Source organism: Gadus morhua, chromosome 11 (genome assembly GCF_902167405.1).
Source record: "Gadus morhua chromosome 11, gadMor3.0, whole genome shotgun sequence".
NCBI classification, from domain to species: Eukaryota; Metazoa; Chordata; class Actinopteri; order Gadiformes; family Gadidae; genus Gadus; species Gadus morhua.
Genome location: NC_044058.1, coordinates 11,431,365 through 11,448,350, shown reverse-complemented (window position 1 = coordinate 11,448,350; position 16,986 = coordinate 11,431,365). Strand labels below are relative to the sequence as shown.

The 16,986-nt window shown below is 44.8% G+C and overlaps 1 protein-coding gene across 2 annotated transcripts in view; it reads right to left on the bottom strand.

Moving 5' to 3' along the window:
• mtmr11 (myotubularin related protein 11) overlaps window positions 1-16,986 on the bottom strand; it is a 32,523-nt gene that overhangs the window by 6,946 nt on the left and 8,591 nt on the right. Inside the window, exons 1-12 of one of the 2 annotated variants that reach the window (XM_030370700.1) lie at window positions 15,589-15,685; window positions 15,195-15,264; window positions 10,660-10,796; window positions 10,404-10,473; window positions 9,950-10,089; window positions 9,428-9,512; window positions 7,264-7,411; window positions 6,291-6,378; window positions 5,853-5,941; window positions 4,974-5,101; window positions 726-804; window positions 433-503 (exon numbers count right to left, since the gene is read on the bottom strand). In XM_030370700.1, the coding sequence (XP_030226560.1) occupies window positions 433-503; window positions 726-804; window positions 4,974-5,101; window positions 5,853-5,941; window positions 6,291-6,378; window positions 7,264-7,411; window positions 9,428-9,512; window positions 9,950-10,089; window positions 10,404-10,473; window positions 10,660-10,796; window positions 15,195-15,258 (1,099 nt within the window). In that variant the 5' untranslated portion in view covers window positions 15,259-15,264; window positions 15,589-15,685. Of the gene's footprint in view, window positions 1-432; window positions 504-725; window positions 805-4,973; window positions 5,102-5,852; window positions 5,942-6,290; window positions 6,379-7,263; window positions 7,412-9,427; window positions 9,513-9,949; window positions 10,090-10,403; window positions 10,474-10,659; window positions 10,797-15,194; window positions 15,265-15,588; window positions 15,686-16,986 lie in introns of those variants that run through there. The other variant, XM_030370699.1, reaches the window with a different exon arrangement.

Here is a 16,986-nt window from a genome sequence, read left to right as displayed (position 1 = left end):
ACTTTGTAGATATACTCAAACCTGCTTCATCTATCATGTCATTATAGCAGTGTATCACTTCTGATGCCTGAAATTAAATTGAGCAACTAATGATTGAACTAATGAATCAACCATCACAATTTAGGAATAACATTTTGAAGGAAGGTGTTTGCCCCAGTAACATTTTCCCATAGCTCTGATGTGAACATCTTTCAGATCACGGGAAACCACTCTCGGAGCAGATATTTTCCCCAAGAAAAAACAACCATCCTATCAGATCATCAAGGAGTGGCGGGTGATCAGCGCAGGGCTGTCATTGTGGTGCACTGACCCTGAGGCACGCTGTGTACCCGTGCTGCGTCCAGGGCCTGGATCAGTCTATAATGAGCGCCGCCCGGTGAATAATGAATGGATAAATTCATCCGAGCCGGGGTTGGAGGTCACCTGACTCACCTTGCAGTGCGACGGTCATGTGACCACCCCTCAGGAGACAGGCCACTTCGCCCGCCTTCCTCAGACAGCACCTGAAGGGAGAGGGAGAGGGAGAGGGAGAGGGAGAGAGAGAGAGAGAGAGAGAGAGAGAGAGAGAGAGAGAGAGAGAGAGAGAGAGAGACCATGATTACATGTAATCCCACAATTAACGGTAAATGTTTCCCTTTAATGTTGGAAAACACACGTCCCCTTGATAGAGAAAATGGTGATCCGATTTGTGTGCTGGGTTGAACTGGCCAATCTGAATACTTTACCTGGTGTAGTCCAGCCAATGGGTGCTCTCGAGGGTGGATAACCACTTATCGTCAGGGACCGTTACCGAGTTGGAGATATCTGTGAGCAACAACAACAAAAACAGAGAATGGTCAACATAATAGTCCTGCAGATGAGTCACAGATAACGACAACATTGTTAATGAAGTATAGCAGTATTTCCTTTCCTATTCAACATCCCTAAAAGAAGTTTTGAAGCCCAAGCGTTGTCAAACAATGATGAAAAACACCATGAAGCACCATTATTCTACCCGTCAACACGACATTATCAAAAGGTGGAAAAACTGAAACGTTTCTTCTCTAGAACAAAAACAACATGAACAGAACAGAAAGCAAATGAACCATTCGTCACCAGACAGATGGGAAGACAGATCAATCTGTGTTTTTCTAAATGTCTGGTTTGGAAGCAGCTGTGAATAACTGAAACTCAAAGTGCTGATAAGACACAAAGCAGCCCGAGAAAACACTGAGCCCGCACAATCACTGACCCTGAATAACAGCCCACATCAGAAATAATGAGACGGGGAGAGAGACAGAGAGATGAGCGAGAGACAGAGACAGAGACAGAGAGAAAAGAGAGATAGAGGGTTATGAGAGAGAGCGCGACAGTAATCCAAACAAATATTTAGATAAGTCACCATGACTAACTATTTTTTGGTTTGGTTTGGGGTGTGTGTGTGTGTGTGTGTGTGTGTGTGTGTGTGTGTGTGTGTGTGTGTGTGTGTGTGTGTGTGTGTGTGTGTGTGTGTGTGTGTGTGTGTGTGTGTGTGTGTGTGTGTGTGTGTGTGTGTGTGTGTGTGTGTGTGACAAAACATGAGGGAGAGCTACAAATGAGTACAGATGTCCCACTTCCAGTAAAGAAACAAGAAAGAAGATGTTGCGCGTGAGAAAGAGAGCGAGAGAGAGAGTATATTTGTGCACAGATGTGTGTTTTTGGAGCTCTTTCAGACCTAAGATGGTCTCATGGTGGTTGTTGGAAGGTCTTTTGATTGTCTTGGTCAGGCATTTAGTGACAGAGCAGGGGAATGTGATCCTCTAACAATTATACTGACTGGCGGGTTCAGACTTGTCATCATGTGGCCGCAACCGCCAAACAAACCATTTCCAAGCTACTTATTAAAAGACATTTAGTTTTGTGTAGCATACCAACCCAAACAAAACCCCCGCCCCTTATTTCCCATAAGGTCCTTTGAGGATAACAGACCACATCTGTATCACACATAGTATACTTAAAAAGGATTCGGCTGGTTTGCAAAGACCCCAGATTAATGTGAACATTGTTTAAGTTGAGAGGGTCAACCATGTCAGCCAGGATTTTTGTCCAACTTTTTCTCCCCCCGACCCCTTAGCAAGGCACATGCTATCTCCCATAGCTGTATCTTGGTTTGTCCACCACAGGTAAGACAAAACTAAAACACAATCGCCAATTGTGCTCAAAAACAAACAAAGTTTATGTTTTGTTGACACAGGCTACTGTGAGACCCGGAACTTAGAGAATGCGTCATGGAGCTAGAATTAGTGATAGTGGCTGCTGGGGGATAATTCGGACATCTGACTGCAGAGCACTATTTCAATAAGAGAGGGTAAGAAGGGGACTTTTTTAGAGGACTGGAACGCAGCCTAAGCATTATGTGTTAACACACTACTGAACATGGTTATGGAGACCGAGAGGGGAGCAGATTGAATTCTTCAGTGTTAAATGACCTGGTCATGGTGGTGAATTTGGATCAAACTGTTTGTTCAAACTCTTTTTATTGTTTTGCTCACCGGTTTCAATGGACTGACTCAGGGAGGTAAAAGTTAATTTTGTCTCATTCTATGCACATCCACACTACCAGGAACTGAGCAGTGTGGATTCTGAATCAAAAATTGTGAATATGTAAGTTTGTGGGCACTATTTGTTTAAAGGGGACCTATTATGCTTTTTTGACTTTTATGACCTATAAACGTTGTTATAATGATTGACAGTCATGTTTAACCATACTAAAGTGTCAAATAATGACGTACATGCATTTCGACGTATTCCCTGCTGACAGTCTGGGGTGGCTGTGCAGAGCGCTAAACACTCGGGACAACGTTTGCGATTCACTTGTTCACATTTCCGGGAAATCATCTACATAGATGCACTCCTGCCGCGCCCCCATATGCCTGGTCAAATCTGCCCGCGCGCGCGCTTCAAGGAAGGTAACCAATCACAACGGAGTTGGGTTGGCCGGAGGGGGGCGAGGGGGCGGAGAAAGGACGAAAACGAGCGTTGACAGAGAAGGCTGAAAGCGCCCAGATGAGACGAAGAGTTTCCCGAAAATCGACATAGTTTTTTGTGTATGGTTAAACATGACTATCAATCATTAAAACAACGTTTATAGGTCATAAAAGTCGAAAAAGCATAATAGGTCCCCTTTAAACTACCTAGCCAGTGCAGTTCGTATGTGCTTAGTTGTGTGGTACAGACCTAGATATAGTTATAGGAGCACCTGAATGCTAGTTTGGAATAGAATGGGTGTCAATGGATAGCCAACTGCCTAATAACTGAATGCACCTCCACAGCAAGAGGGGGTTGAACACAAAATAATTTCTTGTGTTGAGATATTAATTGTCTGTAATAAATAGTTATTTAATCACGTGACAAACATCAACATCTAAATTAGAGATGGGACCATCACAACTTTTGTAACAGAACCCTAAGAAAGAATCCTACCATTCATCACGCATGAACAGACAGGATAGACAGGAAGACCGGGCTAACTCCACCCAGCTAACACCCCCAGGGTTTGAGTGTCTCAACAGAGTAAATAAATAATGGGCTTCTCCGTGGAAGCCGGGGAGGTAGCAGAGGGATTTCCTAACTACTTGAAATACAGGTCAAAAGGTCAAAGGCGACCTGACCTTCTCAGACTGTGTTGGATTTAGGAACAAACTGGGTCAAATTAAATAATCCAGAAATAAGCACGGCCTATTGTTGTTTATAGTCCTTGAAAGTACAAAAAAAATAAAATGATAAAGTCTCCTATAGCTTTATGTATTTTCTTTTAATATAATACAACTTAAAATACTACTTGACTACTTTATAAATCCTTAGGGTGAATATTCAGTTTGCACTGAATGGCTAAACGTCATACACATCCTAAAATCAAATAGAGAATAGTCAATTTTCTGGATGTAAAGCTTAATTTAGCTTGGGGATAACCTCTGGTGGTGTTAGAGATGCCGGGGGGGTCTGTCACCTGGTCCAGGTTAGAGGCTCTACTGTCCCCAGTAGCCTGCTAATGGGACCCAGATTCAGGCTAGAATACCCCTGCTCTCTGGCCTGGTCTGCCTAGCAGCACCAACACAACCAGCGTCTGCGACATCGATGTGACCAAGCGACATGGTCGCAAAGCTCTGATGCGGAAAAGTTGAACAAGTTAAGGGAGCGAATGTCCACGTAGATGTAGCAGATTGGTGAATTAACGAGCGGGACTTAGCTGCTAAACTAGCTAACATTTTGATTCTGATAAACATTAAAACTACTTCTGAAAAGTGTGTTACACTCTAATTTTATACATAAATAGTTGAAGTATAATATATAAAGATAATCTTTTTATTGTCCTTTTTTTTTATTGTGCAGATTCGTTGGATAGTTGATAAATCATGCTCTAGTGCTCCTTCGGTGGAATAACGCGTCAGGTCGACTGCGGTGTGTAGGAACACGGTTTGCAACATTGATTCATGGTGTGTGCGCACCACGACAACCTGCTTCCCCCAGCACCACCATCAACAACCCCCAGCATGCACCATCAGTTCCCCGCAGCACCCTCACCCCCAGCTCTGGGGAGAGGAAAGCCAAATGGGTGTCACCAGCCCAGATAGGGATCTGATGGGACCAGTGGTCCGATCCATCGGCCTGTCCCCATGCCTTAATTTGAAACCCACCGGCCCGCTTGATTGGATCGACTAACGGTGGTTTCATTCACTCTTGTCACTTAAGTATTTAAAGGGATTTACACAAGGGTTACTGCATACTATTAAAACGTCTTGGGTCTCATGTCCTTGACTGTTTTTGAGGGAGAGTGTGCACTGTTACATGAGGGAGCGTGTGTGTCTGCGTTTGCGCAAGTGTGTGTGAATGTGTGCAAGCTTTTAGGTGAGTGACTGAGTGATCAAGGGAGTGAGTGAGTGAGTGAGTGAGTGATCAAGAGAATGAGGGCGTTAGTGAGTGAGTGTCCGTGTGTGTGTGTTGTCCGTCCCTACCTCCCAGACAGAGGGCCCGCAGGCGGCTGTGGGCCAGATGGAGGTCTGCGGGGCTGGGCATCTCCTCCCCCAGGTCCACCACCACACACAGAGACCACTGGCTCCCAAACAACACCAGCTCCAGGTTCCTGCAGCACAGGTCATTTAAGAACATTAAAAAGGGATTTTGAGTTGATTGAGGGTGTTTTTTTTTTTTATAAATGTTCATACTAATATTAGTGTGAACATTTTACTTGAATTTTCTGTTACAGCTTCAAGCGACCAGGCTTCCCTTCCCGTGATAAATGAGGATGCACAAGAATGGACTGATGTTCGCCCAGTCCGCTATCACCTACTCCTTATAGCAGGTTATCTCAACGTGTCGTTGTGTGGCCTCTATGATTATGAGCCCTACACAATTGGCTGCTGTCGCGGTGCCGTCACCCCGAGAGTTGAGCCGAAGCCAATCGGAAAATACATTGTCATCATTAGCAGCTGTTCCTAGGAGTATGCAGTTTGGCGGTTAACCCCAGCTATGATTGACGTCAGGAACCGCATTACAGCAATTTGATCAACCAAAAAGTCTTCTGTCAGCAACTTTTTGGAGATAGCACATTATTTCTACTTCCAACCGTGGTTTGTGGCAAAACTGATGACGACTAACCTCTAAATCCCATGATAACACAGACGTGCGTGCGAGGCTGCGAGCGCGTGCATGTGCGTATGTGTGAGGGTTAGTTTGTATGTATGGTCGTGCGTGCGTGAGTGCATGCGTGTGATAGTGTGTTAGTGTCAGTAGTGCCTATGTGTGGTTGTGACTATGTGGATGCGTGCGTGTGTGAGTGTTAGTGCGTATGTGCGGTTGTGACGGTCTGCGTACGTGTGTGGGCGTACACACACCTGGTGTCGTCTTTCTCGTGGTAGATGTTGTTCTGGAAGCTGGACATCCTTAGGAGGTCACTGCCTCGGGGGTGCCTCCAACTCCAGCGCTAAGACAACGACAAACATTCACTTTAACACATGGGCTCCAACCACAGGCTGCGGTGGGCGGTACGATCGGATAGGTTTCCACATTAAAACAGGAATCCCAAGAGATACACAGCCCTCTTTAAATCAACCAAGCTCCATCTCTAGGATACCATTGGAGCGATTAATGTGAGTTAAACACATGTTATTACTGTGTTTATCACTTAGTTTGTTTTTATTATCTTAAATTCTTTTATGATTGTTTATAATTCATTATTGTGTTGTTTTTAGGTCATAGATATATCTGACTGACTTACTAGAGTTTTTTAAGTCCAACAGTCATCTAACTAACTGTTAAGATGAGCTACTCACAGGGATGCGTCCTTCGTTGAAGTGGGCAAACGTTCTCTTCAGCTCAGTGTCCAGAACCCTTTGTGGAACCACGTTGTACCTGGGTAAGCTGTGTGAGTGTTTATGTGTGTGTGTGGGGGGGGGGGACACACAAATCAAGCTTAGTGTTTATGTCAAGAGTTTTTTTTTTTACAGATAACATGACATGATGCAAACCTGGAGGAAGTTGATAGCATTTAACTTGGTATATTTAGATATGTTCACCTGGACTCTGCATAGCCTCCTCCCCTATCCCCCACCAAACCTTCTCCCCCCCTTACTCTCCTTAAAACATCCCTCTTACGCACTTATTGGATGTTCTATGTCCTGGTTCTTAGAAACAGTACTTAGCATTGTCAGCATCTTATCCTAGCTATCTTTGTTGTATACAGAGATAGGGTTAACCTAGCAATTGTAAATGCTTGGCACTTACAATTTCTATGAAAAACAGTTTCTATGAACATCTTAACTGTACCGACAGAGATGTATTGTTTCTCTTTCTTCTGACAAATGTACTTATTGTTAGTCGCTTTGGATAGAAGCATCTGCTAAATGCCCTTGATGTAAATGTAAATTATTCATTGTTTTTTTTCAAAATATCTCCATTTATGCATCAGCTGCTGCATAAAGATCCTTGCTACGACATCACCAGACGTGGCCCACCGGCTAAACTAGATAAGAAGCGCAACCAAGGTCAATTCTAATGGGCTTCCCTTTGTTTAAATAGTTTTCGCAAATAAGCACTTCCATTAAACCACAGCACAAACGTCGGTTCCGATTTCGATGAAACTGGCTGTGTGCTCCACAAATTATTAAATAACCAGGTCACCTGGCTCTACGTCCGCCACAGTGTTAACCTGGGCCTTGTGCTCTCCCTAATGGGAAACATTTGGTGTTGTTCTACTGTATCTCTCCGTAGGTCCCTAGTGTGTGGCTGTGCCGGGCAGCCCTTCACCTGGTGGACATCTCGAAGCGGTCGTTGACCGTGCTGACCCGCCAGCCCTTGGCTCCGCACCGCTCCAGCTCCCGCTCCCACTCGTCCACAGACTCAAACCAGTTCATCTGGCCGTCACGGCGACGGTTGCTAAGGAACTGCTTCATCTCTGAGGGCAACACAACAAGGAATCCATGATCAGAATATTGATGCTCAGGGTTCAGTCCGAGGGCTCTGAGTGACGGCCAGTACTGTGTATTTTTCACGCAGAATTCGGTTGGCAGAATCCATTTTGTGCGGCCAGGGAGGTTGCAGAGCCTGCCAAGTTTTGATAAAATCCCAGCTGAGAAGCTTCTAGATGTCTAGATGTGCTTCTAGATGTGTAAAGTCAAACAGGCAAAGACACAACCTCATATTGCACTCACTCTCCCACCCATCCATTGGTGGTTGTGTTTTGGGGAGTTTCTCTGTGCCCTTTTGACTGTTTGACAACGATTGAAGGTGTCAGGTATAGTGGGGCTGTGAAGCCCCCTTTGAGACAGTCTCCCTGGGACAAAGGGCTTCCACCAACACAGCCTGACAGTGTGCGCTGTGCATGACATCACACACTGGGGATGTAGTAAGACGAACTTACACGACTCGTCTGCGGCGGCGGCGGCGCCAACGTTGAATAAAGTATAGGCTAATTGAAGAGGTTAAAGACGTTAAGCCAACACAGTCACTCCATCAAGGTGGCGTGAATGCTCACCACTTTCTACGGGTCGGCGACCCTGTGACAGGGTTCAGCTAGGGGTCAGGGAGGGACAAGTGTAGGGGAAGCGAGGTACATTATTGATCTGGCTGCTGAAAGGAGGCCAAGACCTAGTCTCTGTAGCGCAGCGCCAACATAGCATAACGCTGTGACCAACAAGGATCGCATTTCTCTTTATGGTTCCGGACGCAATGCTTGCGTCTGGAGTGCCAGCTCAGGCCTGAATCAGATAGAGGCTGGCCTGCAGGGCATGGACACTTTCCATTTTCTGGGAAGGAATCCTTTGAAATAACAAGTTGAGCGCCAAAAATGCACATAAAACTCAGTTTGAATGAAGTGAAAACCTTTAATGCTTTAATATGCTGAGTTCTTCATTTTCCATTGAGGGAAGTGAAGCCTTCAGTAAGCCTTCGTTTCTGTGCCCGCTGCACAAAAACAAGATTACCCAAATCAGGCTGCAGTTACAGAGAAGGAAACATTTTCTTGCCGTAATCGTTGAACAGCACGATATAGAAACAGAAGTAGTTGAGCTGCTAGTTTCTTTATGATTGTCTTACTTTAGGCATTAGACCTCTGCAAAAACAAGAAAGAATGAAAAGCGATTTCTCGCGTTTTAGATATGCATTTCATTCGACGCGTCTCCACCCCCGTAGTTTCGAACAAAATAAGTAATCAAAACTGTAATAGCATACAATTATGCAAGCTGCCATACTGTATTAGTGTAAGACGCTTATTTACATCTCCACAACTAAGTATGTAGCTCCACAACTAAGTGTGGCGTCAAACGGTGCCTTCCCCGGGCCAATTACATGTCTTCAGCAAGTAAACGACCATTACCTTGTATGGGTGCCTCTTGGTAATTCCACATGATGCCTTAGAAATGCTTACGTGTATATCTGAGATCAAGGATTATGATTCAGCATAGGGTAGAAATGGCCGAGTTTAGGGCTTGGGTTGTTGCTAGGGGAAAGCAGTGCATCATTGGAATAACCAACCAGAATAGGTTTTGTTGTCGTCCTTTATTTATTCTACAGTATACAGCAGGGACTCGAGGGAGTCTTACAATGAACACATGCATGCATGGGTGGATGAATCACGAATCATGAGGACGAGTGACTCACTGGCTCCTACAGCCTTCAACATGAGTTCTGTTACATCCTAAAAGATGAACTGCATACAAAAATAATGATACAAACAGACAGGCAGACAGGTGCATAGGGAGAGTGAGCCAGTCAGAAAAAGAGATAGCAGGGAGAGTGAGACAGTCAGACAGATGGTAGGCAAGGCAAAATAGATAGATGGATAGATAAATAGAGAGAAAGAAAAACATAAATGCACAGTATTATATATTCATTGCCAAATGGTGTTCATGCGTGCATGAGAGTGCATGTGTGGGATGTGTGTGTTGAGAAGTGCACCCGCTACACTACTCACCCACGCTGCCCAGAGCGGCGTTCTGGAAGGCCAGCACACAGCCGGGCTTGAGAGGCTGGTAGGTCTTAGCGATGGTGTAGGTTATCTGAGGAGAGACGCATCGACATGACAGGGGTCACCAGGGGTCAAGCCCTGCCCTCTCACAGATCAACTGCTCAGGGCTGAGGGTACTTAAAGAGTAACTCAAAACTCAAATCAAACCGCAACGGCAGCGCCCTCTCTGGCAGAGCACGGAACACAAATATCATTTGTGGGAAGTGCTAGCTTTATGTCCTAAAAGGCATTAGCTCATCTCTCGTAGCTAAAGCATTCTCGCTCTGACTCTATGTACTCTATCTATCTGATTTCAGAACAGCAATGTGTCACATTAACAAGATTATTTTCAAAGCTTCTAGATGTAGTAGCAAAAAAATATATAGATATATCCTCCTCTCGATACCCTTGATTTATTTCCTCTTTTATCCATTGAATACCTGCGTTCTAACACAAGCAGATAGCATGTTAAACCAGCGGGCCACAGACCTCCACGGCCTGGGTGTCGGGGGTCAGGCGGTCGAAGAGGAAACAGATGACCCTCAGGTCCCTGCAGTAAAGCACCAGCTCTTCTGGGGTGAACTTCAGAGACGAGTTGGGGGTCACCAGCTTGGTCCTGGACGGGCCAACTGGAATTAATAAATAGATAAACTGATTGTTGGTGTGATATTTGGGCCTTTTTCAACGTCTCATGTTGAGCCATCCTTTGTTATGATCAAGTTGCCATTTACATTTTTTACACCTAGTCAATTAACAGATGCCAAAAAAAATAAGAAATTTTGATTGGACAGAGCAAAGTTTCTATGCGAGTCGGAAAGTAACGAAGAATCCTTTTTTTAGGTAAAGGGTTGCAGATAGTTATGCTTGGGTATAAGGTTGGAGACTGTAGAGTTAAAGCATGAAGTCAGAACCAGTTGAGGATTATATTAGACTCCATTCTTACCCGCAACAACCTTTTCAATGGAGGCCAGCGCCACATCATGCTCCCCTAACAAGACAGGGTCAGCGTTGTCCTGGAACAATAATTAACAATATCATTCATCAACATTTACCCCAACAAGGTCTCAACATCAAACAGTACCTCTTTAACCTCCCATTGGGTATTCCCATGATGCATTGCTAAAACCCTCTTAAGGTTAAGCCTGAACATTACATATTTTCCACATATCCTCTGTGGAAAGCTGAGCTCTGGCACTCACGTCTGGCTTGGGGCTGTCCTGGGGGACGAATGACACCCTGAAGTGGGTGCAGAAGAGGGTTCCAGCCAGCCAGCCCCCGCCCTCCCTGGCGGTCAGCTTCTTCCTCACCAACACGGCCCTCTGGAGCACACACTCCCCTGGAGAGGCACACAGGAGAGATGGGAAATGTAGTCCAGAGGGTTAGACAGAGAGGAATGGAGTTGTAGGTCCGACTGAGGGGTAAAACTAAAGGATGAGGCAGGAGAAAGAGTTGTAGTACGAGTGGTGAAACTACAAGATGAGACATGGGATTGGGAGTTGTAGTTCTGAGACTGAAAACAAAAACAGCTAAGACGCACAGAGGAAAAGATGAGACAGGGTGAAGGATTGTAGTCTAAGAGCAATACAGAGGCAAAGTGGGTGTCAAACAATAAGATGTGGCAAAGCGAATGGAAGAATGCTTCTGATCTCCACTACATGCAACGACAATACCGGAGCTCGGAGGCGTTGTTTTGTTTTTATTTTTCCAACAAAACATTTGTGGTTCAGGCAGGGCCTCCCGAGTAAAAGACTAAAGAAGGAGAATGCCTCCACAATCCCTCAGCCCCTATAAAAGGCAACCGCAAGCACAGATGTATTCACTCACATTCTCACAGGCAAATCAAATAAATAAAGCCAGATGCAGACGTTGACACACACACGCCTGGTCTTACAAATCGCATGGGTTTACGCACACACACACACACACACACACACACACACACACACACACACACACACACACACACACACACACACACACACACACACACACACACACACACACACACACACACACACACACACGTTTTCCAGCTTGGAAGTGGTTGCTATGGTAACAGAATCAAGAATCAAGTGGGGTTGGAAAGAATGGGAATTTGTCCCTGACAAAAAAACACAAAAGCACACAACTACATGAATGCAAGAGTCAAATAACTTAATAATCTTTTAAAACATTAAAATAAAGCTGACAAGACCAACAGCGTTTAAATACCAATAGAACAGAGAGCTAATATATCTTAGTGGATGGGGGCAGCCTTGTTGGAATAATAAAGTGATTCAAAAATTACATTTGATGCACTGCTGCTTATAGTGTTTCAGAGTCGTTTCAATATTTTTAATATTGCAAGCTATTTTTAACAAAGAGCCAACAGCCAAAAAGTGAATGTGAAATTCCTTTCACACAGAAATTCTGGGATGGCAACCAGAATAATTCCAGGCATTCCAGACATAAACAGGAGGGCCAAAGTTTTAAAAATAAAGGCTGGCAAGGGACTAGCATCACAAGGCTAGAATTAAGGCTACAACCCAACCCAAAGGGGTGGATTTAAAAGGGAATTTTGTCTGGGATAACTGGGATTAAATGTAAGATCGTTTAAGACAGTTCAGGCCCAACAAGGACATTCAAAGGAGCTGGGACTGTTGGATTTGATTCGATTTTCTTCATGACCACAGTTTACAAAACATTTTAGATGTCATGTCACTACGGTCATGTTTTGATATGAAAAATTTTATTCATTTGAATTGCCAGTGCCTTTTAAAATCATTATCATAATTACTGCAGAGCGTAAAGGTGCTTAGCGATAGGACACAAGTGAGTGTCTGTTGCGTGCCGGATTGCTGCTAACAGTCTCGGTAGGGTAGGAGAAGTGTCAGTCCTTCCAGACTCCCCAGGGGGCTACAGGGATGAAAACAACCCACTGGCAGGATGGGGCTGTTTAACTGGGTGGTTATGTTTAGGTGTTACCATAGAGATGGCTAGGTCCAAGAACAAGGTTAGCGATGGTTAGGTTTAGGTGTTACGGTATGGAGGCTAGGTTCAAGAACAAGGTTAGCGATGGTTAGGTTTAGGTGTTACGGTATGGAGGCTAGGTTCAAGAACAAGGTTAGCGATGGTTAGGTTTAGGTGTTACCATAGAGATGGCTAGGTTCAAGAACAAGGTTAGGGATAGTTAAGTTCAGGTGTTACGGTAGAGATGGCTAGGTTCAAGAACAAGGTTGGAGATTTCTTAGTCTAGGAACTTGGTTTTCTATGTTTTGCTTAGGAGGTCAGTCTTGTAAGGTTCTACCAAATGTGAACATAGAGCAGCTAGCCAGCAGTAATCAGAAACTATCCATGCCGTCCAGGGAACGCTAGTAGCACAATTACTCTACAAGTACTTGAGAACTGGACTTTTAATACTGTAAGCCATTCTATATAGATCCTGGGAACAGCCAGGGTTACCATCTCCACATACAAACACGGTAAGAACCCCAAAAAAATAAACACTGCAGATTTTGAACACAATGCAAAGCAGCGCCAGACTGTGTTTGAATTGGGTTTCTAAACTGAAGGGATTTGTTCGTTGATGTCGTGAATGTTTAAAACAAGGCAAAAGGAGAAATGGAGGAAGGAAAAGAGTAAAAGAGAGATGGGCACATAGTAAGAGCAGACATTAATCTGGACCAAATGATCTAAGAGTTCCTTTGGGTTGGGTTCCCATTTGTTTCCCATCTGTTTAGCTTGCGTGCAGAGCCCAGTGCTTACCCTGAGGAGATGGAGTCCAGGAAAGAGGTCATGTTTGGCTTATGGGCGTCACACAGGAATAGAGAACTATATGAACCAGACATTTACACATCTGGGTTAGAGGTCATTTTTTTGTAAAAGGGGGCATATTTGATCACACGTTTTAAAACTTTCAAAATATGCAATATGAGGAACTTTGTCTCAACGGAAACTGCCGAAAAACAGATAAGTCACTGAAGCCATTCTCTTCCCCTTTTGTCAGTCAGTAAGACCAGAGTTTGATTGACAGGTCTGACATCCAATGGAAATATGAGCGCTGGGGGGAATGAGAGGGTCTGTATACTGTGGTTTACAGTGCGCAGTATATACCCTTTGTGTTCCATACATCCCATTCATAAGGGGGACATCATGATCTACCTATGGCTGTGCTCCCTCCGCCCTGTCGGACCCCCAGCTGAGCTGCCTCTCACTTTCTGCTCCCCTGCCGTGCTGATTGCACCGAGACAGAGCAGGGTCCAAGGTAGGACAGGGAATAACCACACAGCTACTCACTGAAGGCCCCAATTTACTTAAAGCAACATTTGTTAACGCTTTACAATAAGGGCACATTCATTAAATATTAATTAATATAAGTGAATGCAGTAATAAGCAATAACCATATTATTATTAACAACAGATAACGGATCTGTCCAGTAATCATTTGCTAATTGTATTCCTGTTAATTAAGGTGTTCATTTATACATTGTCTGATAGGGTTCAGAGAATTATAAACATGTATAATATAGAGTCAAACACACAACTGTCATCCAATCAGGCTTGTTGCTGGAGATTGTTGTAGTTATTTGAATTCCTGAATAAATGATTATATACCTTAACCTACACTAAGAAACCCCTTGCTTTGCCATGTCTCACATGGGAATGTTAGGCTTTGACAGACAAATAATTTGTCTGCCACATTACTAAACAATGATCAAACCACCATTACTACCAATAACATTCCTAGATTCCTGCATACCCTAAACATTGAAATATGTGTGCATAATCAAGCTTTACAAACACACAACTGTGGTCTTAAACATTAATGCAGCCCAACCCAATACCTCTAATCCGCAGTTTGTACAAATTAAACTCCCTCTAGGCATTATATCATGATCCATTTTAGATGATATCTTCAATATTTAGACGAGGTAATCATAATATGAAGGTATCATCATGTTGTGCCAGTGTGTATCTCAACAATGGAGGGTCAGATCTCAGATCCATGTGCACACTGGGTGTGCCCTCTATCATGTTGTTTAGAGTGGGTCTCTCTAACTGTGTGTGTGTGTGTGTGTGTGTGTGTGTGTGTGTGTGTGTGTGTGTGTGTGTGTGTGTGTGTGTGTGTGTGTGTGTGTGTGGCGTGTGGTGTGTGTGTGGTGTGTATGTGGGGGATGTGGGTGTACATTCATGCGTAACAGAGGAGAGATTAAGGGAGAGAGAGGAAGAGAGAGGGAGAGTATACAGGTATTGCTACTTGATCCTTCTCATTCACCTGGGTAACACTGTCTACTGGCTCCGGTGTGTGTGTGTGTGTGTGTGTGTGTGTGTGTGTGTGTGTGTGTGTGTGTGTGTGTGTGTGTGTGTGTGTGTGTGTGTGTGAAAGTGGCTGTGAGGACACTAATTGCCTTGCCACTTATTATGCATAATGAGTGCATTTAGAGGGCGACTTTAAGCTCCTACTGGGTCAGGTCTTTAAAACCACTACAATATTTACGTACTATAATACAAGCCTTTATATATTTACAATTTATTGTGTGAGTGTGATACTACCACTAAGCAATACTTGTGGGTAGTTAGTTATGTTCTATGACTAATATTAATAATAATAATATTAGCACACATTTGCATAAGAGACACAGGGTGAGAGAGGGTTAGGGCGATTCACACAGAAACAGAGAGGGTGAGGGCGATAGAAATAAAGTGACACACCGACTACAGGGACTGAGGTCAAGGATGTTCTGATCGATCTCACCAGGTAGACAACGCAGTCCAAACATGTCGCGGCTCCTCGCGTTCAGTCCGCTAGGGCTCAGCATCCTCTCCTACGGAGGAAGAAATCAATTAATGGATTATTAGAATGGATAATCACACCATGCTAGCCACACGATGCTTACCATGTTATGCTAGCCAGTCAATGCTAACAGAGCAATACTTACCACGCAAGGCTTATCACACAATGCTAACCACGCAATGCTGTAATCGCACAATGCTAAACATACAATGGGTAGGTGCAAATTCAAGGACAGTTGGCTGGAAGACGTCCGTTTCCGAAGTTGGCTCGCGTCTATTGCCAACCCCCACCATCGCGTGTTTTAGGTCTTAAATTTCATTCAAGGTGGTATTAAAAAGGTCTTAAAAAGTCTTACATTTGACTTGCTGAAACCTGCAGATAGCTTCCCGTAGCCTACCTTTGCTCCCCCAGTAGCTAGAAAATGTGTTGGGTGTAAAACGAGCACGAGGCATTCTGCTCCCCCTTTGAAAAAACAAAGCTCAGACGCGCTGTTTTGGAATTTTCCCCGTATGTCGTCATAAGGAGAGATGCCACCTCCCCTTTCTCTGCCTTGCCAGCCCAGAGAATTTGGCCCGCCAATGAGCTACGACCGTGCGATCACCACATGTGTGTGTGTATGTGTGTGTGATTACACAAACTGTAACGCAAGTGTTGTACACTTCTTTGTTATTTGGATAAGTTCTGCTGTTGGTGTTATGGTGCATATCACGTCGAGTCTTTGACGTCTCGGGTATTTCCGCAACAAGACTGTAGTTGGGATTAACTCAGCCATCATTGAGCCCCGCTGCCTGCCGCCCGCTGCCGCGAGGCACCACCGACGCGAAGCACCACCACCCGGCAGCGGACAGCCGGCAGCAGGCAGCCGGCAGCCGGCAGCGGGCAGCCGGCAGCGGGCAGCCAGCAGCGAGCGGTTCAGTCTACTTCAGATTGATGTGGAAGTGGAAGAACCAGAGATATCGGAGAACCCGACGCAATCGTTGGTGATTCATAATATTTCTTCTGGAGGCGCACACAGCTTTTGGCCGAAATAATATGCATTATATGATATGTATTATATGATATTATTTACATAAGAGCTCCAGGACTGTTACGGAAGTGTACACTCCTTCGTTATTTGGATAACCGTTCTGCTGTTGGTGTTATGGCGCATAACACGTCGGACTCTCGTCTCTGGTAATTCCACAACAAGACTCGTAGTGGGGGTTATCTCAGCCATTGTTGAGAATGGATTGGGGGAAAGCAACTTGGCTTTGACTTCCTGAAGTACATGAACCAAGACATGGAGGAGAAAGGGATTGTTGCCCGCAATGTCTCCCGCTTGAGCCCCGCTTCCCGCTGCCCGCTGCCGAGGGACCACCACCTCGGCACTGCCCGCTGCCGAGGGACCACCACCTCGGCACTGCCCGCTGCCCACTGCAGGTGGCGGTGGTGCCTAAGCGCTGCCCTCTGCCGAGGCGGTGGTTCCTCGGCAGCGAGTCTCCGGAGGGAGACAATCGCTGTCAACAATCGCGGGCAACAATCCCTTTCTCCTCCATGTCGTGGTTCAGACTAATTCAGATTGATGTGGACGTGGAAGAGCCAGAGACGTCGGAGAACCCAACGCAGTCATTGAAGATTCAAAATATCGTCTGGAGGCGCACACAGCTTTTGGCCATAATAATATACAGGTGCTGGTCATATTATTAGAATATCATGAAAAAGTTGATTTATTTCATTAATTCCATTTAGAAAGTCAAACCTGTAGAATGTATAC